General features: G+C 40.1%; 1 protein-coding gene and 1 pseudogene across 7 annotated transcripts in view; both read left to right on the plus strand.

Moving 5' to 3' along the window:
* PTPN3 (protein tyrosine phosphatase non-receptor type 3) overlaps positions 1-27,537 on the plus strand; it is a 283,828-nt gene that overhangs the window by 225,558 nt on the left and 30,733 nt on the right. For all 7 annotated transcript variants that reach the window (XM_067569970.1, XM_067569975.1, XM_067569974.1 and 4 more), the window contains 3 exons: positions 5,708-5,798; positions 7,597-7,658; positions 16,098-16,244. In XM_067569970.1, the coding sequence (XP_067426071.1) occupies positions 5,708-5,798; positions 7,597-7,658; positions 16,098-16,244 (300 nt within the window). The remainder of the gene's footprint in view (positions 1-5,707; positions 5,799-7,596; positions 7,659-16,097; positions 16,245-27,537) is intronic.
* On the plus strand, positions 1,992-2,119 carry LOC137167720 (U1 spliceosomal RNA; annotated as a pseudogene).

Below are 27,537 nucleotides of genomic sequence, written 5' to 3' on the forward strand. Positions count from 1 at the left end.
ACTACAGAAATGATTGATTAAACCAGGGAAGTAGGAATAAAATTAAGAATATAAGAATGGCCATACTGGGTCAGACCAGTGATCCATCTAGCCCAGTATCCTGTCTTCCGACAGTAGCCTGTGCCAGATGCTTCAGAGGGAATGAACAGAACAGGGCAATTATCGAGTGATCCATCCCCTGTTGTCCAGTCCCAACTTCTGGCAGTCAGAGGCTTAGGGACATCCTGAGCATGGGGTTGCATTTTGGCTAATAGCCATTAATAAACCTATCCTCCATAGACTTATTTAATTCTTTTTTTAACACAATTATACCTTTGGCCTTCACAGCATCCCCTGGCACAAGTTCCATAGGCTGACTGTGCATTGTGTGAAGAAGGACTTCCTGATGTTTTTTTTTAAACCTGCTGGCTGTTAGTTTAATTTGGTGATCCATGATTCTTGTGTTATGTGAAGGAGTAAATAACACTTCCTTATTCACTTTCTCCACACCATTCATGATTTCATAGACCTCTATCATATCCCCCTTAGTCTTCTCTTTTCTAAGTTGACCAGTCCCAATCTTTTTAATCTCCTCATATGGAAGCTGTTCCATACCCCTAACTATTTTTGTTGCCCTTCTCTGTTCTTGTGGCAAGGTAATTCAGTGAACCAGACCTTTCTATCTCCTTCTTGCTCTCAGGACTTCAAATCCTTATTTATAGTGACCCCCAACCACCAATACTTGTGGCCCCCATTAATATCAAATTGCCCAGATACAGAGTAGCCCACTCTGCAGTCCAAAAGCTTGCAGAGCAGAGGGGATTTTTTTCCCTGTAACTGCTCAAATTTTGTTTCTTCCCTTCCTTGTCCCTATACATAGAAAAAGATTTTGTGGCGACTCATTCCTGCTGAGATGTGAGGCTGTTGTATAAAACATTTCATGGTTTGGGTCTCTATTACTGAATTATGCTCTGCAATCTAAGATTTCATTTTTAAAAGCAATTTTTCTAGCCTTTTTGGTTATGAAATTAACTTTACAAGCATGAACGAATTCTAAACAATGTTGCAATGTTTTCCTGAGTCTGCAGACTGCCTGAAACAATAATTCTGAGAAGTGTGAACTGCCCCATGCAGCTGAATATGTTGTTAATTGTGAAATATAAAAATGCAAATTTAAATATCAAATTTAACTATTTTACTGTTGATCGTTAATAGTATCATCCAGCCAGTATGCTTTTCCCATAACCTCAAATTGCTTTCCATCCCCGATGCAGGTGCCAAAACCTCAAGCTTACAACCTGACAACTTTTGTGATCCAGTTCATGTGCTGATATAAAAAAATATGCAGATCAGTGAAAATTTAAACTGAGGGGACAGCAAAAATAAGCTCAATTTAATATAAAAATTAATAAAATAGGGGCCAGTGTGCTGATTGTATTCATTTTCATAGTGAAATCAATAGACACCTCAATTTTAAAAGTAAATTAAACTCCTCGCAGGCTTTCAGTCAGCTGCACCGAAGTGCTGAAGAAACCTGGAGACCTTTCCACAAAATTTAAGTGTAAATTGCCTTGCGGTTTAAGGGATTTTGTGTATAATGTTAGCAGTTGTCCCAAAGACTTTCAAATGTATTACCATCCCATCACCTTTTTAGATTCCTTCATAATATTTCTCTAACCCATTTGTAGTTTCCAACCCCACTCAATGTAGCAACCTCTGTAAATTTAATGAATAAGTTTATCAACTTTTTCAAGCTCACTGATGAAGATGTTAAATAAGAGTAGACCTAGGACTTTTTCCTTCTCTTATCCCACAGGACATTTCCCCCAACTCAGTCAACATGGTTTATCTTTACCCTTTTTCCAGGCCTTAAGACATTTTGCAGTGTGTGGGTCAGTGCATACATCCAAGATAATAAAATAGAGGTGAGCAGACTATTCTAAGGCTGAGTTAACACTGCAGTCTTCTTTTGGCAGTGTGTAGAGTGTGTACTCGGGTAGCCCTGCTAGCATGGGTTTACCTGGCAGGGAAGACACCTTGATCACGTAGCTGGTTTTCCCAGGCCGAGGCTCATCCATTGCACTGCGGGTGTGCTGACCCCTGCGATATCCCCAAATGTGGGAAACTTGACTGCAAGAATGGGTTTTAAGTAACAATGTAGATAACGAAGCATGGCTTAGGAGGATAGAGTACAAACTTGCCTAAAAGGTGTGGGACCATATCCAAATAAATACCCTACATGGCTCTCGTCTCTCACCCAAGCTGTGCCTTCCCATCTCCACTGTTATTTTTAGCTGTATAGTGTCCCACTGCATTCCAGCTCCTGGAGCCTTTCCCCACCGCAGGGAAAGATTGTGGCCGCTCCCAACTGCTGGAGCCTTTCCCCACTGCAGGTAAGGAAGGACTCCAGTTGTGAGAAAAGTCTCCACCAGCTCCCTGCTGCCAGATTCTTTCTCCACAGCCTTCCTCCTGCCAGAGCTTTTCACTGACGTGTAGCTACAAACCACGATGTGGAGGCAGCTTGCTTTTCACTGGCGTGTAGCTACGCATACCTTACTGCATACTCTGCCGAAAGTGGTGTGTAGTATAGTATAGTATACCTCCTTAGCTACCTACCCTAGCTGAATTTTATTATCTCCAGAGACACAGAGCATTGCAATATTCCAACATGACAGTAATTGCCAGGATGACGAGTCTTCCATTCTTGAAGAACAGTACTTCACTCTTTACTTCAGTTTTCTGATAATTCCCTAGGTCTTCATGAATTTTTTTAAAATAGTCAGTGGGTCTTCAAATTTTTTAAAAATAGTCAGCCAGTTCTTTAACTGTAGGATACAAAGTAATTTAATTATATCATGGACTTAATAGCCTACTAAAATTCAGTTTTAAAAATCTGTTTTTGAATTATGAGCTTATAAAACACCTTTAAAATATAAAACGTCTTATGAGGACCTTTATATGTTTAACCCAGTGTTGCGAGGAGGGGAGGTAGAGAAAAAGAAAAAAGACATTGATGTAAAATTTCTAAAACTGTCCTTTAGTATATGCAGTATATTGTGGAACAACAGGAATGTGGAGTTTGCAGTGGCAACCATTGCTAATAAGTTTTCGTTTCTCATAATAATAGCTAAGCAGATCTTCAAATATGATGTGAAAAAATAAAAAGCCATACTTACTATGCTTAGAAATTCTCTCTAGTGAGTGGACTTTAACATAATACATTTTAAGCAGGCAAGGACTTGAAAACCGAGAGCGGGGATCTTGACATTAATAATATCTTTGTCTTCCACTAAAAGCACAAATCACTAGTCAAACCAAAAGCTGAACCTGAATTTTAATTGCTGCAAGTATTTTTAAAAAATATACTAAGTCTCTTCCCATGTGACTTTTTCTCCTGCTTATGCTGTCCAAGGTGAAAATGTGTAGCAAGCTGTGATACTGAGTATCAGGATTTCTTGTAGTGAAACTAATTTTCAGCACATTCTTTTGTTAACCATAGATTTTTTTTTTTTACCTAAAAAGATATTCTGTCAGCATCTTTTTACATTTACTCTGTTTGAGTATGGAACCTTATACTAAAGCCTGTGTTGTTTTAAAACTGCAAGATACATTAATTTCTTTGGAAGAGTTAAATATTCCCAAAAATTCTTTGATTTCTTAGGGATTAGATTATTAAACCTTCTTTTACTTCGAAGAGGTAAAGCTAGAGTTGGGGGTGCGGGATGCAAATATATAAGCATAATAATTTAAATGTGTATTGTGTGTATGTACCCATATAGCTTTGTAAACAGGTCTTCGTTTTAAGATAAATTACTTGTGTTGATTTGAAGGAAATGAAGTTTTAAATTTGAGCTGTTCGCTTGTTCTGCCAAGTAATGACAGAGTGAAAATTTTAAGACCCTCAGGTCTAAATGTTTGTGGTCTCGTTGCCTTATAAATAATTCTCATTGCCTCTGCACCTTTGAAAAGAACATAAAGATGAAATGAGACTATAGTCCCTGTAAAACAGAATATTTCAATATATTTTACAGGAAGCAGGGTTTTTTAAGAAATAGTAAAAGGCAATAAGCAGGCTTTGCCTTAATAGTACTGTGATAATATTTAATAGAATGGTGAAGTAAGTATAAGCCAAGTAAGTTATACGTTTCTTAGGAGCCTGAAAAATTATCTCTCTCCCTGTCCCTCTCCCACCATATATATAAAAACATTAAAGTTGCAAAACGAAGCACTCATATATCAGGCATGCCAAAACTACAGTTGCACACACTGTCATAACATTTTTCGGGGGGGGGGCGGGCGCGGGCGGGAGAGTTAAACATTGAATTACATAATCAGGATTTTGAAAATTAGTTCCACTACAAAAAATACTGATACCAATATAATTTTTTCCCCATTAGACTCTATACCTTGCTCAATACATTCACCTGCTGCACACCATCCATATAGGCCCAATGTGTTTTCATTTACACCATTATTGATTCATATTTACTCCAGATGTGCCAGATAGAATTTGTTCCAAAAGAACACACAGATCTGCAAGACCCTATTTAATTCACTGTTCATTGCAGCCTCTTTCCAGCAGAGTATTTAAGTACATAAGTGAAAGCCCTTTCATTGCAATGTATTTCCAATAATACAAAGTCGTACCTGTTAATGATATTCATGAGTACTATGTCCCAGAAAGAGATACAAAAAGAGATTGTCAAGGGACATAGCGATTCTAAAAGTGCTTTGAGGTTGCTGAGCGCACCTGATAAAGAATAGATCTTAATGGCGAGTGAGAATATAAGGCATGTTTACCAGAGGTCATGACCCCATACTCATCAATGTAGGTCCTGAAGTAGGTTTGGTTTGTTGTCACGGACACAATAGAAGAAGTCCATCTTTTCTTGTGCAATTAGCTTTTCAGAATTTTGTTCACTTTCTTCCTGAATTAACTTTGCTTGTTCTTGCGTGTTTCTTGTTCAACACCATTTTCTAGACTTTTTAAACATCTCCCTTTTGCTGCATGCTGGGCACCTCTTCTATTGTTCAGCATAAACTTTATTATTAAATTCCATATCCATGTGTGTGACATTGGAAAAGCATGTTCTGTGCCATTTGCATATAAGTCTAATGTAAATGGAATGTTGTTCATAGCCTGCTATTAAGCTGTTTTTTAAAAGCCAGTTTAGAGTTTCAAAACTAAAATGGAGTAGACTTTAACTTCCCTTTTTTCCCCTTAAAGTCCATGGAAAATAGCAGCTTTGATCTAGTAAGTCTAAGTGTGCATGAATTTGTATTACTGTTCATTCTGGGGAGTGCCAGCCTTCACCAGTTACTTCTCTTCTGATTTTTATTGCCGTCTTCTTCATTCCGTCTCCTATCTAGTGCAACGGTCTACAATATTTATCATAAGAGAAAGTAGATCTTGCATGGGAACAGTCAATTTATGTCAATGACTCTCACATATTTCCTCGATTTTTTTTTTCAGACAGTCATGTACAGAAGATGATAGACTAGCAATAATAGTAGGGTTTCTGTTCTCGTGTTTTTGGACTTTAAAAATCACCCTCCATCTAATTTTGTAGGCAGTGAAAAAGAGATGGCTTTTTAATCCTTGCATAGTTGCTTTAAATAAGTTTCTTTTAAAAGAATATGTATTTACATGGGGATCTGTTTAGTGCCTATAATATATTTGCCTAAGCAAATTCTTCAGAATGTTACCTATTTCATATCTATTTTGTAGCAACTTTATAGGAAGAAGCCAGGGCTGGCTGTCACTTGTGCAAAAATATCTCAAAATATGGACAAAAATCGATACAAAGATGTTCTACCTTGTGAGTATTAAGTACAAAATTTGACTGTTTTCTTTTATCCTCTAAATCAGGGGTGTCAAACATACGGCCCGCGGGCTGCATCTGGCCCACGAACCTTCTTGATCCAGCCCGCGTTTGGGCAGTTTAAGTAAGTAGCGCTGCCGCCAAAAGTTTCTCTGCATTGCCACTTTAAGAGATTCCTGGGTTGAGGGCATTGCCACTTTAAGAGAGTCTTAAAGCGTCAATACGTTCCTCTCAGAACCCTGCCGCTGAAAAGCGGAAGACGCCCTTACTTTTTCTGGCGGCGGGCATTGCTGCTAGAAACCCCTTAAAGCGGCAATGGAGTTAGTGCGGCAGTGGGGTCCACCGGAAAATCGCGCCGCCGAAAAGGTGGAAGAAATTTTCGGCTGCGGGCATTGCATGGCCCCTGTGAAGTACAGATTCTGTGAATTTGGCCCGTCGCCATCAGCGAGTTTGACACCCCTGCTCTAAATAATGCTTTACATATTATAAACCCAGCACATTGATTTTTGCCATTACGAAAAGTATTGTGTAATCAAAGTTGTGTAATTGTGCATCCATGTTACAGTCTAAAACACGTGTATGCTTTGTTCCTGTGCCTGTAATCTAAATGCCTGTGATTCCTTGGCTATTTGACCTTGTGACCCGTCCGTGCCTAGGGTAGCCACCTGAAAATGCCAAGGTCAGGACAGGCTGTAAAAGGAGACCAGATTCTCCCAGCACTGGTGGGAGACACTGAAGTCAGACTTCCCAACCAGCCACAAACAGTGCTTCTGATTCCCCACACTGGTCATCAAGAAGCCAAAATAAAATATACACAGCCCCCTTTACTGCACTTCAGTCTCTGGCTCCCAATCAGCCACTAGGGCCAGTAAAGAGATCAGTTATTTAAACTCTATGCTCTTTACCACAAAGGTTTCTCCTGACCCTAAAGGGTCAGCCACATTACCAGATCAATATAAGTTTGGATCTTACCCAAAATACCACGCTGCCAGCCAATCCTTTAGTAACTAAAACTAAAGGTTTATTATAAAAAGAAAGAAACAAACTATAAGAGAAGTGTTAAAGGATTAAAGCAATCAGACAAATACAACTGATTTGAAAGTTCATATATATCAGGTTCCTAGAAGAATTGTGGAGTTTTCAGGTCTGTATAGTCCCTCTGGTGTACATCCAGTACCTGGATGGGTCTAAGTCCTTTGTTTCACAGCTTCAGGTCAGTTGTAGATGAGTTGATCCAGTGGTAGACTGAAGACAAAATGGATGTGGTACAGCTGCCTTTTATGTCCTTTGGCCTTTGCCGTGCTGCTTGTTGAAATTTACAGGAATAACATGGAGTCCAGGGTCACATGAGTGACTGATGACTCATCAGGTATATCCCTGGCTTCTCCCCCTGGGCCCATTGTACCTGTGAATTTCCTTAATGGGCCATTAAGCAGGCTAGTGCTGCAGCCATCCTGTCTGGGGTGTTGCCCAGACACAGCACAACTTGAAATACAGATATATCAACCATATCCATAACTTCCATTACACATATAACACATGAACATAAACATTATCATCTTACTTAGCACATTATAGCCTTTTCAACAGTACCTGACATGATATGAATATAATATGAATAATATAATATGAATTATTATGATTTTGACATACTGATGTTAAATAATATAATAAATGCTCCTCCCCCCCAAATCCGGCCAGCATGACAGACCTAATAAAAGGAAGTGATGATAAAGCATGCCACCTAATTATTAATTTAATTCCCTTTTTTTTGTTTTTTTTTTTGTTTTTACAGATGATGCTACACGGATAATATTGCAGGGAAATGAAGATTACATTAATGCAAATTATGTGAATGTAAGTTATACAGGGATCCATATTAATAGAAAGAAATGAATACTATAACAGCAAACTTAATTTACTTGTTTTTTTACTTTAAAAAAAACCTAACGTTTTGATCACTGTAACTTTAGAAGCTTATAAGTAGCTTAAATTGCTTTGTTATAAACACAAATATTTATACTGGTGGATAGGCTAAAACACATGAAATCCATTAGCAGATGTGCAAGGAGGGAGGGTTAACCTGTAAAAATGATCAGACAGTTTCATATATAGTGCATCAATTTTAAGACCAATAATTTTGTGGGTTTTAATAATTAGTATTTATCTGTTTATGTAAATCTAAAATTACAGGCACCTGCTGCTGGAGCAGCAGCACTGTGGTGAGAAAAGTCTGTAACAGGTGGAGGCTCTGGTCAGACAGTGTAACACTATACTGCTGAAAACCACAGTGTAGACCTGGGAGGCACTGCTTGGGCGTGTAGAGAGCAGTGTATGGTATATTCCCTGGAGATTTCAGGTGTGTAGGGCACTCAACTATACTCTGCTCACTTAAGCTATGCCTCACAATCTACACTGCTATTTATAACTGTACTCCCTGGGTATGCAGTGTCTGTACTCTGTGCATCACTGTAAGTGTAGACTCACTCTAAAAGAATGAACATGTCCATCTAGCACTTGTCTGCACTTTTTCAGCATATTCTCAGAGGGCCCTTGGCCTGATTACCTCTTAGACCTGGTCTATACTTACCAGCAAATTTGGCGGCAGTCGACAGGAGTTACACAAGCTACTATATGTAGGTTGCGTAACTTAAATCGACTTCTTAAATTCTCTTCTGCGCACCGTATCCACTATGCTGCGCTGACAGGAAATGCCTACCTGTTGACACAGTGCTATACTTTTTTTTGGAGGTGCTTTTATTGAATTGACTTCCAGATCGATTGAGCAGGATTTCACTTCTGCTCAATCGATCTCGATAAATCGATCTGATGGTGGTGAATTTGCCGCTGTCAGTGAAGACACACCCTTAGAAACATTCAGGCCATAGTGTGCCAGCCAGAATAGTAGCAAGTCCTGCAACCTACCATTCTTTTGAACATAAGGTTTCAATAATGCCCTAGTACTGTGCATTTGAGCAAGAAAGGCTCTGTATGCCTCCTTCCCACATTATTATATTTACTCACTCTGCAAAGGGATGGATATTTCCTATAACCTTATAAATAAGCCTCCCTTAGTATGTTACCCAGTGTGAGGGCATTTTAAAGCTTTCACGCCAAGAGCTACAGTCTGACCTGAGTATGTTGGTACTCACCAACTTAACTTAAGGGTAGTTCAGAAGTTTCCCAAGTTGTTGATAAATAACTTTGTCTCAAACACTACAAGCCCTATGTACTGATACTTTCACTTTTGTGCCATCAATGCACACGCTAAGTATTTTCTAAATGATTCTTTTATTTTGTGGTATGTATACACTGCAGTCAGAGGTTTGATAAACACACATGCGCTAGCTTTAATCTAAATGGAGCACTAAAAATAGCAGTGAAGATGCAGCAACATGTGCTTCAATGTTGGGTAGTAATATAAGTACTCAGGGTTTCCAGGTGACCTAGTACAACCTGTGCTGAAGTGCTACCATGTCTTCACTGTTGTCTTTAGTGAAGTAGCTAGATTAAAGCATGAACTGCAATCCCATTTCAGATTGTAATGTAGACATTCCCCAAAAGTAGAATTCTAGGGAAGCTGACTTGTAGGACTTCATTAAGAAGAATACATTCCTTGATAGTTTGTCCAAGATGTGTTATTCTATGGGTGATGATCTAATATTGTACTATCTTTGGATGATTATAATTTATTTTAACTCATCCTTTTATTAAAATTAATCTACCCTTTGGAAAGTTAAAAACTTGGTAAAGCATGGAAAATAATTTAAATTCTATTAATGATATTTTCATTTGTAGTCAGTTCCCTGTGTTAATGTGCCAAATGCACAATTTAAAAAAAGATGAAGGTTCAGTAGGATTTCAAGGAGTTCAGTAGGATTTCAAGAAGTTCACATGGTTTAGGTAGACTACACTGTGAATTAGTTTTGTTTTTATAAGAACTGCCATACTGGATCAGACCAATTCTCCATCTAGCCCAATATCCTGTCTCAGACAGTGGCCAGGACTATAGCTTCAGAGGGAGCGTACAGAACAGGACAGTTGGAGTGATCCACCCCTGTCTCCCCTTCTGGAAGTCAGAGGTTTAGGTTTAGGGAAAGGCTATGAAAGATACAGAGGTGGTAATGGTAGTTACTCAAGCAATGGAAGAGACAATGAAGATGACTGGATGTGGAAGCTGCGGGATGTACATGATCCTGGAGGGGATATCTCAAAAGAGCGTGGTTTGTAAGAAGCTTCATAGAGCTGATGGAAAAGAAGATTTGAGGGTTGGAGATGCAGATGGAAATTCTGGCTGAGTTTAGAAGGGGGTTCGAGCAGATGATGGAGCAAAGGAATGAGGAGGCTGAAAGGAAAAACCTGCAGATGGAACTCTGAGGGGACCAAGGAACTTTGAGGGGAGAATGGAACAAGGACCAATGCACTCTGAGGGGAGAATGCTGGGTGAGGAAAGTGGCCAGTGGAAGCATGTGACTGCGAGAACCCAGCAGAGAAAACGATAGGCTAGTGAAGGAGAAATAGAGCTCAGAAACAGGTTTGCTGAGTTGGAAAATGAAGAAGGGGCACAGCAGGCAGTTGCTGAAGGTGGGAGAGCAAGGAAGAAGAGAAGAGCAGCTAGTCCTATACAAAGAGTGGATGAACCAATGGAGATACCACCAAGTAAGAGCCCCAGGAGGGTATAGGAACGGTTTCAGAGGATTGCCAAGGAGAATAGTAGACAAGATTACTTGCAGCCAGAAAGAACTGTGATAGGCCGGAGAATTGCACCGTTATCAGGAAAATGCAGGTCTACGTGATTGGGGACTCCTAGCTGAGAAGAACAGACAGGACTGTGATCAGAACTGATTCAGAGAACAGAAGGGTGTGCTGTCTGCTGGGTGCTAGGATACAGGATGTGGATCTGAGGCTGAAGAGGATCCTAATGAGAGCGGGAAAGAATCCACTGATTGTCCTTCATGTGGGTACAAATGATACAGCTAGATATCAAAGGAGACTATGCCAGGCTGGGGAAGACTCTTAAAGAAATCGAGGCTCAGGTGATCTTCAGTGGGATTCTGCCTGTCCCTAGAGGAGGCCAACAAAGGCCTGATAAGATTCTGATGATCAACAGATGACCCACTGTAGTCTCCCCTTTAACCAGTTCCTTATCCACCTTTCAATTTTCATATTAATCCCCATTTTTTCCAATTTAACTAATAATTCCCCATGTGGAACCATATTAAATGCCTTACTGAAATCTAGGTAAATTAGATCCACTACATTCCCTTTGTCTAAAAACTCTGTTATCTTTTCAAAAGAGGAGATCAGGTTGGTCTGGCTCAATATACCGTTTGTACTGCCATGCTGTATTTTATCCCAATTACCATTAACCTTGATGTCCTTAACTACTTTCTCTTTCAATTTTTTTTCCAAGATCTTGCATGTTACTGAGGTCAATCTAACAGGCCTGTAGTTACCTGGATCACTTTTTTTCCCCCCTTTCTTAAAAATAGGAACTATCTTAGCAATCCTCCAGTCATATGGTAAAGCCCCCGAGTTTACAGATTCATTAAAAATCCTTGCTAATGACTTTGCAATTTCATGTGCTAGTTCCTTTAATTTGCTTGGATGGAGATTATCTTCCCCCTCCTCCCTCCAATTTAGTCCCATTAAGCTGTTCAAGTTTGCTTCTACCTCGGATGTGGTCATTTCTACCTCCATATCCTCAATCCCATTAGCCACCCTACCACTGTCCCCAAGCTCATCATTAGCCTCATTAAAAATGGAGGCAAAATATTTGTTTAGAAATTCAGCCAGGCCTAGATTATCCTTAACCTCCACCCCATACAAAAAAGGATCGGGATATCATGCAGGAAGATCTGGATGACCTTGTAAAGTGGAGTAATAGAAATAAGATGAAATTTAATAGTGGAAAGTGCAAGGTCATTCATTTAGGGACTAATAACAAGAATTTCTGCTATAAGATGGGGACACATCAGTTGGAAGTGACAGAGGAGGAGAAGGACCTGGACGTATTAGTTGATCACAGGATGACTGAGTGGCCAATGTGATGTGGCTGTGAAAAAAGCTAATGCGGTCCTAGGATGCATCAGACGAGGTATTTCCAGTAGAGACAGGGATGTGTTAGTACCGTTACACAAGGCGCTGGTGAGACTTCATCTGGAATTCTGCATACAGTTCTGGTCCCCTATGTTTAAGAAAGATGAATTCAAACTGCAACAGGTGCAGAGAAGGGCTACTAGGATGATCCGTGGAATGGAAAACCTGCCTTATGAGAGGAGACTCAAAGAGCTTGTCTTGTTTAGCCTAACCAAAAGAAGGTTGAGGGGAGGTATGATTGCTCTCTATAAATACATCAGAGGGATAAATACCGAGGAGGGAGAGGAATTATTTAAGTTCAGCACCAATGTGGACACAAGAACTAATGGACATAAACTGGCCATCAGAAAGTTTAGACTTTGAAATTAGATGCAGGTTTCTAACCATCAGAGGAGTGAAGTTCTGGAATAGCCTTCCAAGGGGAGCTGTGGGGGCAAAAAATCTAGCTGGCTTCAAAAATGAGCTTGATAAATTTATGAAGGGGATGGTATGATGGGACAGCCTAGTTTGGCAATTGACTGATCTTTGGCTACTGATGATAGATATGCCAGTGACCTGTTAAGGGATGTTAGATGTGGTGGGTTGTGAGTTATTTTAGAGAATTCTTTCTTGGGTGTCTGACTGGTGAGTCTTGCCCGCATGCTCAGGGTTTAACTGATCACCATATTTGGGGTCAGGAAGGAATTTTCCCCCAGGGCAGATTGGCAAAGGCCCTGGGTGTTTTTCGCCTTCCTCTGTAGCATGGGGCACGGGTCACTTGCTGGTGGATTCTCTGTACCTTAAAGTCTTTAAACCATGATTTGAGGACTTTAATGACTATCCTGAGTAATTTTGTATCATCTGCAAACTTTGCCACTTCACTGTTCGCACTGTTTTCCAGATCATTTTTGAATGTTGAATAAAAATGACCCCAGTTCAGATCCTTGGGGGACCCCACTATTTACCTCTTTCCATTGTGAAAACTGATCATTTAGTCCTACACTTTGTTTCCTGTCTTTTAACCCGTGTCTGATCCATGAGAAGACCTTGCCTCTTATCCCATGACTTCTTACTTTTCCCAAGAACCTTTGGTGAGGGACATTGTCAAAGGCTTTCTGAAAATCAAAGTACACTTTATATTGACTGGATCACCCTTGTTCATGTGTTCGTTGACGACATGCACAAGGAATTCTAATTCATCTAATGGCCCCACTGTTCGTTCAGCAGTCTTCCAGCTTCTGGTGTACTTAAAAGAAATCTTACTGTTAATCTTTGTGTCTCTAGGAAGTCAGTTCTCAAATTTTCTTTTCTTACTATTATCCTGAGTAAGATTTGACTTACAGATTTTATAGGATGATGTTTTGCTTCTAACAGCTTCCATTACTCTTCTGTTTAGCCGTGGTGGCGTTCTTGTGATCCTCTTATTGTCTTTTCTGATATGGGATATTACATTTAGTGTTTTTCAATAGTCCCCATGCTGTTCCTTTTAATTTCTATCTAACAAGCTTCCTCATTTTTGTGTGGTTTCTCATTTTAAAATTAAAGGTTACTGTGGTGGGCTTTTTTGGTATTATCCCCTCTACAAAGATGTTTAATTTAGTTACATTATGCTCATCATTACTGAGTGATTCTGACCAGATCCTGTGCTCCACTTAGGACTAAATCAAGATTTGCCTTTCCCCTTATTGGTTCCAGGACTCGCTGCTCCAAGAAATAGTCATTTATGGTGTCTAGAAAATTGATTTCTGCATCATGCCTTGAGGTGACATTTACCTAGTCAATATGAGGATAATTGAAATCACCCATTATTATTATGTTTCTGCTTTTGTAGAAGCAGAAACCTCCCTTAACATTTCACAGTTACTGTCACCATCCAGGTCTTGTGATCAGTAGTATAGTCATACTGTTTTCTCATTTTATTCAAGCATGGAATTTCTATTTATAGAGATTTTATGGTACAGTTTGCTTCATGTAAGATTTTTACTTTATTTGACTCTATGCTTTCTTTAATGCCACTTTCCCAGCAGTGTGAACTACTCTGTCATTCCTATGCATTTGATACCCTAGTATTACTTTGTTCCATTGATTATCCTTGTTCCACTAAGCTTCTGTGATGCGTATTATATCAATATCCTCAGTTAATGCCAGGAACTCTAGTTCATCATCTTGGTACTTTTGCACTTCTAGCATTTGTATAAAAGCACTTTTACATTTTGTCAATATTCAGTTGCTTGCCTTCGTGTTTTATATTTAAATGGGACTCTTTTGTTTAACTGTTCCTCGCTAGCACCTACCTGTAATTTACCAACTTCTTTCCTATCCTCTTAACTAGCATAAAGAGTGCCCCTTTAGTAAATTCATCTTTATGGGATGTCTCTGCCAGAATTGTATGCTCCTTGACACCTGCAGGCTTTCACCGAGTTCTTAGTTTAAAAAATCCTCTTCAATTTTTTCAATTTTATGTACCAGCAGTCTTGTTCCATTTGGTTTGGGTGGAGCCCATGCCCACTGTATAGGCCACGACTTCCCCAAAAGGTTTCTCAGTTCCTAATATACTTAAATCCCTCCTCCCTGCACCGTTGTCTCATCCACCAATTGAGACCTTGCAATTCTGCCTGTCTTACTGGTCCCACATGCAGAACTGGAAGCATATCAGAAAATCCTACCATGGAGATCCCGGACTTCAATATCATAACTAACAGTCTAAATTTGATCTCTAGGACCTTTCTGCTACCTTTCCTTATGTCATCTGTACCTACATGTACCATGATCATTGGCTTCTCCCCAGTTCTACCTATAAACTGCTAGATGTCTTATGAGATCCACTATCTTTGCACTCTTTAGGCAATTCACCATGTGGTTCTCCTGTTAATCACAAAGCCCAATATATCTATCTTTCTAATAATTGAGACCCACCATCTCTTTTTAATGATTGTCTCTTTTTAATGAGGGATTTCTCTTTTCTTTTACTATTTCTGTCTTTTGTAGGTAAGTTTGTGATATTCTTATTTTGACCCCTTATTCTCCCAGTCCTTAATTCCTTTTGTGAGTATGTGCCCTCATGCAAGTAGCTAACATGATCCGTTGTGTGGCACAGGAGCTATGGTGAAAGTCTGCAGTGATTCTCTGGGTGACTTAACTGTCTAATAAGCATTTTTGTGTGTTTGAGTTGTGAGTGATTTGCCTTGAGAATCTGAATCCAAATAGAGATCGGAAAATAGAAGTATTGGTACTCTGCCCACCTTACGGCATCAGTTCACCTTTTGGTAGAGACTTTTTTAATAAATGAAAGTGTATATTCTTGAGCACAAGAAGTCATTCTCCAGATTATGTACCAGTTCATCAAACCACTACAAATCAGCACAGTTGGCCCCATCCCAGGGAATTCTCCACTTCAGGATGTTGCCACACAGTGTCTTTAAAAATAAATAAATAAATAAATAAAGTCCTTTACCTCAGTTGAGTGTGCGCATGATGGGGAGAAGATAGGATAAATACCACACACACCTAGCCTTAAAGTGAGCTGTAGTTTCTTGTCATGACCCCAATTCCCTGCTCTTTCCAGCTGCAATACAGAATGAGTCTTTTATTTTCCCTGAATTTACTGAAGCTGGGTTTTAGGTCATGAATAGGAAAAGCACTGAGAATCGCTGCTGTAGTTGTTAGGACTAGCTGTTGAGACGTTAAATTTAATGGGTAAATGCTGGGAAGCAGAAGGAAACATAGGATTTTTTTTAAGTATTTTTTATTTAAAAATGGGAGAGGGAGAGTAAAGAATTATAGGTTGTAAAATTGTACAACAGGATAAGTAGAACATTTTCAGTAGAATTCAAAATTGCCTGTTGAGTGTAAATTTAGCAAGTCAGTACCTAACCTTTCATTTTGGAAACTAAAGTTGTTATGATTTGTATGCAACACTCATCAGAGTGTAAATGGCTTCAAGGATCCGAGTGAGTTACAACTAGATTTCATTGTTGGGTAGAAAAATAATGTAAAAGAAATTGCTATGTATGTGATTTTGGTCCATTTTAAATTAATAATCGAATATTGTGATATTCTGTTAGATATTTAAAATAAACTTGTTAATCTTGTTACTCAACTTGCTTTCTTTAATCTTCCCTCAGAAGACCATCTTTGTGAAAGTTATTTTTTAACAAGAAAACTAAATTAAATTGGGCATTTGAGTGGTGAGATGTAGAGTGTTCTTTCTCCTGACAGATGGAAATTCCTTCTGCTGGCATTGTGAACAAATATATCGCCACTCAAGGTCCTCTTCCACATACATGCGCACATTTCTGGCAGGTAGTCTGGGATCATAGGTTATCGCTGATCATCATGTTGACAACCCTCACCGAACGAGGACGGGTAAGTGTGTATATCTTTACTTGAAAATTGCCATTCAAATTGATCACAAAATAATTCAACATTTATGTCTAACTTGTGTTTTGATCTTGGTCTTTGAAGCTGCTTTTTATTGAAATCCTTTCTGCTAAAGAAGCCTGTAGATCTTCCTGGAATATACTGTTTACTACACTTTTTTAACTTTGTTTCTTGCCCCCTATCCTGAATAATAACTTTGCAACAGTTAAGCCATCTGTTTCTTGCCTATCACCCTGTGTGTGAAAATGAATAGAATATTAGAATGGTAGATTCTGATACTTGCTTTTCTGTAAATATCATGTGAAGAGGAGTTAGAGAATGCACTCTAAAGCTGATAGCCAAAATGTTGTCTATTTAAATTACTTATGTTGTTGAAAAAATATTTTGATTCCTTTCCAAAAATTGCTTTGAAGAATCTATTAAAGATTTGATTTACTAAATTATGGTTTTGAAATCAGTTCATAGATTCCCTGAGCCATAGAAAATCAGAAAGTGCAAATATTCCTATATCCAGTGTACAATATATTAGCTCTCTGATTTGTGATATACATGAAGTGAAAAATCCCTCTAGCCTCTAAAAATGACCAGCTAATGGGTAGATGACATATAGAAACTGGCTGTGTTTGAGTGCTCTGTGCTCTGAGTAGTAAAGGTTTCTGGCATTTAGGAGGTGGGACAGGTCATGACTTTTGCCTGCCTTCCAACTGATAGAAATTCTTCTCAACCTTTAGCTATGTTCCCTAAGTAACCTCTCATTGCACTGTCAATTTCTGCCATGATATTCTGGTTGGGAATCAGTGGTGTGGGATGTGGTTTATTTGGGAGTGGATATTTGGAGATTCAAGTTAAGGTAGTGACTGGGAAGTCAGTGAGGGCAGCTGAAGGAGGGCAGAGAAGTTGGAGCAGACATAAATTCTGAAGACAGAGTTAAGAGTTTGTTCTTCAGTTTCTCAGTGAGAACAAGTAAAGTCCTTAAGGTCATAAGGGTTAAGGCATAATCCTTAGCTACAGTCAAGTATACACAGCTATTCATAGAAGCAAACTCCAGCAAAAGATGTTTTCCCATCTGAAAGAGTAGTTTTGGATTTGTGATGAATTAGCAAAGACAAAGTTTTATTGCAACTAGTATAAATACAGTAACAAAGGTTTTGAATATGCCAATGATGGCCGCCCATTCACTGAACGAAGAACGGGTCCCATGAAAAAAATAGTATAATAGTGTGTGACTGTATCATAATGTGTTTGCACAAAGGATATCAAATTAAAGTTGTGTGGGCAACCTTAAATTGGTATTTCCCAACTTCTGAGTGCTTGATTACACACCCTTAACCTTTTAATGTAATCTTTCGGATGTAATTTCCAAGTTACATAAAAAACAAACCAAAAAAGTCTCAGAAATAACATGTTGAATCATACAGACCCGTAGCTTAGGTCACCAGCGTCATCTGAACCTTTAAATCCAAAGCACAGATCTCCATCACCTGACCTAATGGAATAACTGGTCATACTAGTAGGTTGCTATCCTCTTTGTGGACCAAACGCTTGAGGGTATTAAGAGATGCATTTAGCCAGTGGGTTTCACAGATGTGTAGTGACAGAAGAGAAATGCAGACACTCAGAATTTCAGTGTTCAGTTCCCAGTTCTGGAAAAGTGTGCTCTCTAGTAGTTATAGACCCTTCTGTCCCTCCCTCTCCTTGTTGCCCCATCCTGCTTTCTCCAGTGCTACTCATATTACTCACCCTTGCCTCCTTCCTTTTACCTGTTCTCATTTCATTTCCCTAGTTCCCCCTTCCTCTGCTGTCTTTCTTCCCATGTCTCCCCCTTTTTCCACATTCCTCCCCTGCATTCTAGTTGGGTAGCTTCCTCCTTGTTCATGCTGCCTGGCCTTCAGCAAAGAGAGCACTGGACAATCTCCCTGCTCTCAGTTAAGATGCCTGGCACCCAGCTGCCCAGAGGAGGGAAAGCACTGCAAATCCCTGCAGCACGGAGCTATATGTTGCCCAGTGCAGATAGAATCTTCAGAGAAATCAGATGCCAAACTCTAACCAGTCTCCGCTGAGCATGTGCGAACTGTGACTTTTTGGAGGCCTATAATTTGATCAAATTCGGGCGATTTTCTTAGTTACAACAAAAGGCACATCTGACCCCAGGACAACCCTCCCTGTTAGATTTCAAGCCCCACTCAAAGAACAGAGACACTGTAGCTTCTCAATGAAACGTCTGTACAAGTATTTTTTAACATGGGCAAAATAATGTATTTTCCATAATTTCATTTTCAGAAACGACTGAATCATTTTAGTTGAAAATAAAATAAAAATAAAATAAAATAAAATAAAGCCCAAGGCAAACAGCCAGCATGAAAAATTTCAGTCCTAAGGGTTAAAGTTTGGATATGTTGTAAGCAACTGAAAGCAGCATCTTATATTGGAAAGAATGAGGAAACATAACTATAGGTGGCACTACAACCTTCAACTGTAATATTTTAACATATAAAATATAGTTAGAATATATTTAATTTATAATGTATCTCTGTGGATAGAGAGCACCAAATTGACACACACTGAAATGTAACACTGTTGTTGGAAATCCCTCTTCATTTTTTTTAGTGGATCTAATAGAAGTAATAAGATATTGAGTTGTCTGCCCTCCAGTTGCTTGCATGTACTCACCACTGCAACACAGCCACACTTTCCCGAACAGTCAGAAATTGCATTAATAAATTCAATCTCCTGCTTTTAGAGTAAGATGATTTCAGGCCACACACGATTGTCTTGCATGTCCCCAGATATTTTGATAGTGCCTCTTTGATAGGCACAATGGACCAGGACTTGCAAAGTATTTAGATGTATTCTGTTTCTGTCTGTTAAAATTATGGCAGTTAATTACAGATACCTTCAAGGTGAAAACATGTTTAAACAGATTAAATATTTCTTAACTGAAGCCTAATGTATAAAAAATAAATATGGTTAAAGAATGTAAAAACAAGAACATTTAAATTATTGAAGTCAATGGCAAAACTCCCAGAATTTCACCTCTGCTATTCAAGGAATGTCTCAACAGCATAGTGTTTTCCAAGGCACTTAATCCCTTTCATTAGATGAACGGTGATGCTACCCTTCTTCTACCATTCATACTGCTGTAGCCATTAGACACCATTTCCCTTCAGACAAGAATAGAACCCAGGAGTCCTGATTCCAACTTTCTGCTTCTTTCTACCAAATAGATGTGTAAAATACTGCCTACATCTGCATCACATCCCTCTCTTAGAGGCTGGACTGCAAAAAATAAACTCATCCTGTATTGTAAAGGGTAGAAATCTGTGGTGACAAGCTCTGTGTAAGGGTGCGAAAGAGAGAGGTCCTTATGGTTGCATGTGATGGAATTTGTTTTCTTTCTAAAAAACTGGCTTATTTAATTTACACCATGAGAAAAAAGCCTTTTTTACAGGGTATTATAGTTAAAAACCTTTATAAACCTTCATAAATAGTAGCAAGACATACAACAAACCATATGTGTTCCTCATTTCCCTAATTTGTCACACGTTGTGATTGCTTGTGTCACACATGGGCAAGCCTGGAGGTTGAGAGGTATACCCTTGTGTGAAACCCCTCTGAGCCACAGAAGGCAACTTCCACTTTCCTGCAACAACAGGAGTGATTTTGGCTCTGTGTTCCTAACTTCAGCCTGTAGATTGAGGCATAATTAATCATTTACAGGGAAGATTCTTTCCAATACAGTCTTACATGTTTCACTTCAAAAAGAAATATTCATATGTTCAACAACTGACATTCATTTATGTCAACTGGAGTTGTGCATTGGTTTTCCCAGTTTCTTAACTCAGTTTTCCCCATCAGGGGTGAAGGACGATTCTCTTCAGATCCCCAAATCATTAGAGCTAAGTATGCGTATGATGGTTTTCTTACAAAATTCTATAAACCCCATTCTGATTTTAATGATTTTACATTTAAAATATGAAGAATGATCACATGGGAGAGAGAGATAATTTTTCATTTAGTGCATTGGTATGAAAAATGTAAATGATATGCACAACTCCTGGTGACATGGAATGTGATATCTGCTAATGCTCACCTCACTAGCTGGTGTTTATTTTTGCTGGGCCTGGAGGTAATGGTGTACCCTTTTCCTCTGTCTCCTCTGACTGAAGGGGGGGAAAAGGAAGATCCAGGCAGGAGCAACTGGGGCGGTGCGAATGTCGCTCCCCCCTGGTTCCACCTTTCACTCCCACCACCATGCGTGTATGAGGGATGGGGAGGGCACTTGTCATTCCTTCTCTCCATTGCCCTGTATCACGGGACAGGCTGCCTCATGGCATCCATTAATGGAGCCTGTCCTGCCCAGGCCTGCTGCCACTGGTCCACAGAGCCAGATGATTAGGCTCTTGCCTGCAGGGGCAGGATAGATGATAGCATCTGCTTGCTCTTGCTGCTGTTCCAGCAGTGCTCTTACCCAGGGAGATGGATCTTTTATGATGCTGGGGCTAGGCTGATTGCCAAACTTCATTTGGGGTCTGGAAGGGACTTTCTCCACATGGCAAACTACTGTGAAGGTGGGTTTCACCTTCCATCCAGCATCAGAGGTCCAACTTGGGGGGAGAGGGAATTAAACAGGCACACTGACCGTGGGGGAAGGGGGCAATTGCCCAGGGACCTGAGCCATGGGAGCGGGATGAAAGCTTCCCCTTGGGGAGACTAGCTCTCTGTCCCACCTCTTCTGCCTGTGGCCCCTGCCCACAGTCCACCCCTGCTCTGCCCCAGGCCCTCTCCATCCTGCTTGGCCCACTCATCGCTGTATCCCTCTCCACCAGCCCACTTGGCCCCCTCCTGTCTTCCACACCCTCCTTTTCCCACTTGGCCGCAGCATAGCTGCATTCCTCCCTTCCCGCTCAGTCTCTCCCCCCTCCCCCCGTTGCTCTCTGCGTGTGTCCCTCCTTATATCTTCTCACCCCACCCCATCGCTGCTCACTGCATCCTTCCTGCCACTCTCCCTAGTCAGCCTCCCTAGTTGTCACTCGCCAGCTGGGGGAAGGCGCAATGTGGAAGAGAGGAGGGGAGTCAAGTGATGGGGAGTCAGGGATGCGGTGGCGAGCAGAGTGGAGCAGGGCCTGAGGTGGACTGTGGGTGGGGCCACAGGCAGAAGAGGCGGGGCTGGACTATTTTGCCCTGGAGCCAAGAATTCCTGTTGGCAGGCCTGGAGTGAAATTACATTGGTGCAACTTTGATGGGTTCCAGTGGAATCAATGGGTTAAAAAAGGCCCAATGTAAGATCCCTGTAACTCAAAAGGCTGCTTTGAGTATGGGACCAGAGCGCACTATAGTGTAGAAGTGAGCATGCCTGCAATGGTTGTGCAGCAAGTGGCTTTTCTCATCTCATTTCTCCATCTTCCTGAGTGGTGGAGGGAAAGTGGTCGAGATCTGGCTTCCAGCCAGCATCCAGGGCAGGCCTTAAGGTGGAACAGGGCCACAGCCTTCATTCCCACCCCTATGCTTCTAGAATCCGGAGCCATTGGTGCCCAGTTGAAATTTGCAGAGGAACAGTCCTGCTGGGTAGTTTTGAGAGTGGTTCCTCATTGGCTTTTAATCAAGTTACAGCCTCCACATTTATCCATGCTGTGCCATCTGCCCCCTGGTTTCCATGTCTGCATCAGTGCTGGACTGTTCTTTTGCTAGGGGACAATAAACCTGTAGTAAAGGCTTCCTCATTGTGGTACTTTTCTGAGTCTACTTAAAAAGTAAACATAGTTTGGGTTCTGCTGTTAACTCTTTTGTCCCCTGTAAGTAAATCTCAGTCCAGCATTGTTAGCAGGCATTATATTCTCAGCCTGATCACTGCTTGTTACTAACTCATTATTTTAAAATATTTTTTCAGTAAATTCAGCTAAGGGTGTTTTTGGAGGCACAGGAGCGGGGCTTGTTTAAATGCCAATTAAAACGTATACCTTCTTTAAGGCTGTATTTTGGAGAAACTTTTTTTTTTTTAAACATTGTCAAATTATTAATGAAGTGTGGCTATTTGGAAGTCTTTTTGGTAAGTCTTAAAAATGTTTGATTGAAGAAAATGTCATCAGGAAAGTCTTGAAGAAAACAAAGTGAATGGATAGCTTGAATTTGCTGTTTATCAATTAACGTAATTACACATTATTCCTAAAGATTTAAGTGTTATAATAATCACAGGTCCTTTAAATATTTCATAGGCCAAATAATTAATCAGAACTAGCTTCCCAATAACCTAAATCGTCATTTTTTTCATGTGAGATGGCGAAGTTTTCATATATGTATATATACTGGAGTCTGACCTTTACATACCTTTGTCTTAGCAGGGCAAAGATGGAAGCAGAGAAATCTTGGGCAGCGGTCTCAGCCCTAAGCATAGAAAGCCCCGAAATATTTTCTTGTATCTAGTTTAAGTGGCCCTTATAATATGTGGGGAGAAAAAAATCTGTTGAACAGACTATTTCCTCCATTCTCCCGAACCATTGAATTACATATTTCTGATCATATAAGGATATGAACCTAATAATCCCAGTGTCTGAAAAAGCTGATTTATCAAGAGATATAGGGAATTACTCTTTTTGATTATTATAAAAATATTTGATACCAGAAGAGGAGGATCAAAATCCTTAAGAAAATGTAACAGTAAGGTAATATCCTTCAGATAGTGATAAAATACCCAAGATTCTGCTAATAGTCAACTCCCTGAAATGTTCCAGTATTTCACTTTTTCCTCTATACTGATTTCAAGAAACTGACGCTTAAACGTGATCATAACCATTCAGTAGGCCATTTTAGAGCTGCTTTTTTCTTGTCAGCAAGGAAGGGGTTTAGTTTATCTTCTTCACTCATCTCTCAAAAAGTCAAGATAATGTTACTAGCCATAAAGAAAATTGGAGGAAATCATTTCAGTTCTATAGAGTGCGTGAGGACAAAAGCTTTTGTGGAATTCTTACAGTATTCCAAACTCTGACAGCTCTGTTTACTGATTGAACCATGTAAAAATCTTAACTGCTCTAGTGAGATAAATGTTTATTCGTGTTGGTTGAAATTTTGCAGTCCTTAATTAGTCCTCATTCAAGCAAAGCTTCCATTGAATAGAAACTGACTTATGCAATTAATAATTTTTCATGCAAAATTTTGCCCCCCAAAATGTTGTTTTTTAATGGTATTTCTGAAGTTTCTCAAATGAGGTATGTTTAATGCAAATCATAATGTTTAGTGGAGAAAGTCATCAATGCACTTTGAAATTTCATATAATCTAGTTTCTTACAGGTTTTATAAACTCAAAAACAGGCAAATTTGGAAAATTTGAATAATAAACATGCCACTCACCTTTAAAAGGATATGGATCAGTGAGAACATAAAGAAGACTATTGGTTTACTGTGCCAGTGGAAAAAGTATAATTGTCAAATTCAGAATCTAGTGGGAGATTTGAAGCCTCTTTCCCCGGAGGAAGGAATTATTGTTTTATTTTGTGGAAAAATCTAAAAAATTGTACAAGATTTGATATATGCTACTGTATATTTGTGGTAGGGTTTTAAATACAATCAGAATAGGGAAGAGTATTCTTACAGTAATTTCTCTCTCTACACGAGTAGATCCAAAATGTGAACATTTCAGGGGCAATCAGATAGCATGATAAGAGAGGATGTATAAACATTCCATGAAAAGGATGCCAGAAATCATTGTTATAATTTTACTTATTTTATGGGGTGTTCAAACCAACTGGCATGAAACAAAATATAATGATTGAATCAATGAGGAATTACAGAAATGATAATGCCGTAGCTTAAGTTTCTGTGATTAGCGCTCTTCTCCCAAAGGATAAGTTGTTCAGGAATATGTGATCACTCATCTAAGACAAGCTTCCTATTATATATATATTGAGACTATATGATAGATGATCTGTGGTTGGAAAGGAATATGTGTATAAAAGAGCTTTTAGATGCATAAACTTATTTGCTTTTAATCTAGAGTTACTCATGGAATTTTTCACTTTGCAATTTTCTTAATTTTTCACTTTGCAATTTTTCTTAATTTTTCATAGATACATTAACTTTAACATTTAAATATGATTTTAACAATAAAATAGAATCAAATCTTTAAAGCTAGAGTATTCTTATTAGATCCTTGTTTACAAAATAACATTATACTCTAGAGTTAAAAATGAGAATCCTTTCTAGAATATTGGCTAAAATATGACTCATTGAAAATTATAGATACATCTCAATGACGGAGACGAAAAAGGCAATTACTCTAATATCTCTAAGGCAATTACTAAGAGAGAAGCAAATTTTAAGATATGTGTGCATCTTAGCCTAAATTAAAACCTAATCAGAATCCTTCAGAGAAACTTAACCAGGTTCTCCTGAGTAATTCAAAAGCAGTGCACGCACTCTACAGCAGTGTAGTTGCTAAGAAACAGTAATGTTTCAACTTGAAAAATCTTTTGAAAACAGCTTTAACTACATTGGAGGCTACATTCAGGAAAGCTAACACTGGTGTGTATTAATTATATGGTCTTGGGGGAATTCTGCTCCACAAAAACTAAAAATATTTCTCCAAAATATGAAAAATTCTGCACACAATATTTTAAAATGCTGCAAAATTCTGCATATTTTATTTGTCAAAATAACCCTATATAATCATGCCAGTTTCAATTATTTTGGTAATTTATTTAAATCCCCTCCCCCACAGAACCCAGCTGCAGGGTGCCCCTCTATCCAGATACCCACTCCTCCCCAGAGCCCAGGGATACAGAGGGAGAAACAGCCTGATGATGGGTCCCAGACTTATATGGAATTTCCTGCACCACACCTCCTTCCTTCAGGGTGTGCCAAAACTGTAGCTGCCAGGAGCTCCAGCTCCATTCCCTTCCCCCTGGCACTGTCTTCTATTTCCGAGCTGGGAAGCTGGGTTCTTCATTATTAATTTTGTGCAAATTCTGCATTGTGCTGTGGCGCAGAATTCCCTCAGGTGATGGTAGGGATGGTAGCCAAAATGGTGAAGCTTGTTCCAGTAGCCACTTTGTTTTCCAAATTGTCTTTCTTTAAGGACCCCAGAGTGGAGCCATGGGTGGAATAGCCCATTCCCTCATTATTTTTTCCACCAATTAGGCCTAATTGCTGACACACCTATTTTGTTTCATTGGTTTCAAGTTCCACTTTTCTTGTTTACCAAGCATAATTTGAACGTAATCCTTGAGTTACTTTTTGTCTTTTTGCATATTTTCCCATTAACATTTGTCTTTATAGGTTATTGTGACATTTTATGAACTTTCATTTTTCACATTGAGCTCACAATTAGGGTAAATTTGCTCAAAATATCCAAATATTTCTCATACCTGTAGATATTCTTTAAGTGAGAAAGGCAAGGAGACATATTTATTGTATGAAATGCTATATCCAGTTGTTTGCAGATACCTTTTGTTCTTTGAGTGCTTGCTCATGTCGATTCCAAGTAGGTGTGTGCGCGCCGCGTCACAGCTGCTGGATGGTTTTTCCCCTAGTGGTATCCTTCGGGTCAGCTCTTGTGCCCCTGGAGTTGTGCCCTCATTGCACCGTACTGCCAATCCCCTTGCCTCTTCAGTTCCTTCTTACCACCTATGGCAGTTGCTGGAACATTGCTTTTCTCTTCAGCAAGCGCTTTCCCAGTGGACTTTTTCTTTCTTTTACCTGTAAATAATAGTTATAAGTGTTAGTATTAGTGTAAAGTTAGTATATAGATTAATACTTAGAATAGTTAGGTCCCCAATTTTCAGGGTCACCCCTCCCAACCTTGGGACTGGGGCATGCCTTGGTCCTCCAGGTTCAAACTGTGTTGGCTTGCAACAAGCCTATGCAGAGACGTGGTCCCCACATGACTTACTTGAAGTGGAATCCCACCAGAGAGAGGCCAAAGACTAAAGTTCCTCTTGATGGAGGCAACTCTCCACCCACACTCTGAACCAAGCCTGACTGAACTGATGTCCAGCACGTTGGCTTTGATGCAGAGTGCACCAGCATCAATTAGAGGGTCTACGGCCCCAAGGAAGGACTCCATGGCAAAAGACTCTTGGCACCAGTAGGGATCCCTGGCACCCAGGGACTCCTTGCAAAAAGAAGTGAGGCGTCGCTCCCAATCGACAGTACTGCAAAAAAAAAAAAAAAAAAAAAAAAGACAGGCAGGGGGCGCTCATTTACACCAAAACAACCAGGGTGTAAGACATTGAGTGGAATGCAACCCATGCCAGGCCATCTTCTGCGGCACCATTGACTATGGCCCCAGGGAGGGGTCTGTCAAGTCTGGTACCTCTGAACTGGGAACAGACTTTAGAGCTCCCCTCTATGCCAGAAACAGTGAAGGTGGTAAGGTAGCTCATAGAACTTATGGCACCGTCATTTCCTTCCAGGTGGGAACGGGCACTGGCCCCCAGACCAGTGGCACAAAGAACAGTGCCATCAAGAGGCAAATCTGCGATGATGCCGCACCAATTGCCTTTCTCCTGGCACTGCCCGGTACCCCCCATCTCCCACCCTGGTCACTATGGAGCAAGTCTTTTCCCTCTGAAGCGGAGTTATACACTTCGAGGAGGAGCAGACATTGGTCACAGAAGCAGTACCTGGGGGCCAATACTGCACAAAACGTTCCCATTCCGTGGCAAGTGCCAGCCCAATGGCTGTTCTGGACCCCATGGACTTTTCACCAGGTCCAGCAATCCTGCTCTGGAAGGACACTCTCAGTGGCCTCAGGGAGTAGAGCGCCTCCACTACCACCATCGCTGAAAGAGCAGCCGCGCATGACAACACATAAGGCACCAAAACACAGCACCACGTGATCCCCTCAGGGCAGAAGGCCAAAAACAAGGCTCCATACTAGCTAGCGCATCATCATCCTTGTCTCCAAACAAAGGCGGGGCATGCACCTCCACGGCGCCAGTCTTGGATAACAGCAGGACTCATCAGGAGCTTATGAAGAGGATGACACAGAACCTGGGGCTCCAAGTACAGGAGATGTCAGAGTATGGACCCCATAATGGACATTCTGACTCCTTCTGGGCTGTCCAGGATTGCCTTGCCACTGATTAAAACCATACAGGATACAACAAAAATTCTGTGGCAAACACCAGCCTCTTTGCCCCTGACAGCAAAGAGGACAGAATGAAAATACTTTTTACCTTTAAAGGAGTATGAGAACCTGTATACCCATCCCGCACCAGGTTCATTAGTAGTGTTCGCTGCAAGTGAGCGTGAGAGGCAAGGGCAGCAGGGACCTTCTCCAAAAGTG

This window comes from Emydura macquarii, unplaced genomic scaffold, assembly GCF_026122565.2.
Source record: "Emydura macquarii macquarii isolate MOO-44397 ecotype Brisbane River unplaced genomic scaffold, CSIRO-AGI_Emac_v2 contig_2975, whole genome shotgun sequence".
In the NCBI taxonomy this organism is placed as follows: Eukaryota; Metazoa; Chordata; order Testudines; family Chelidae; genus Emydura; species Emydura macquarii.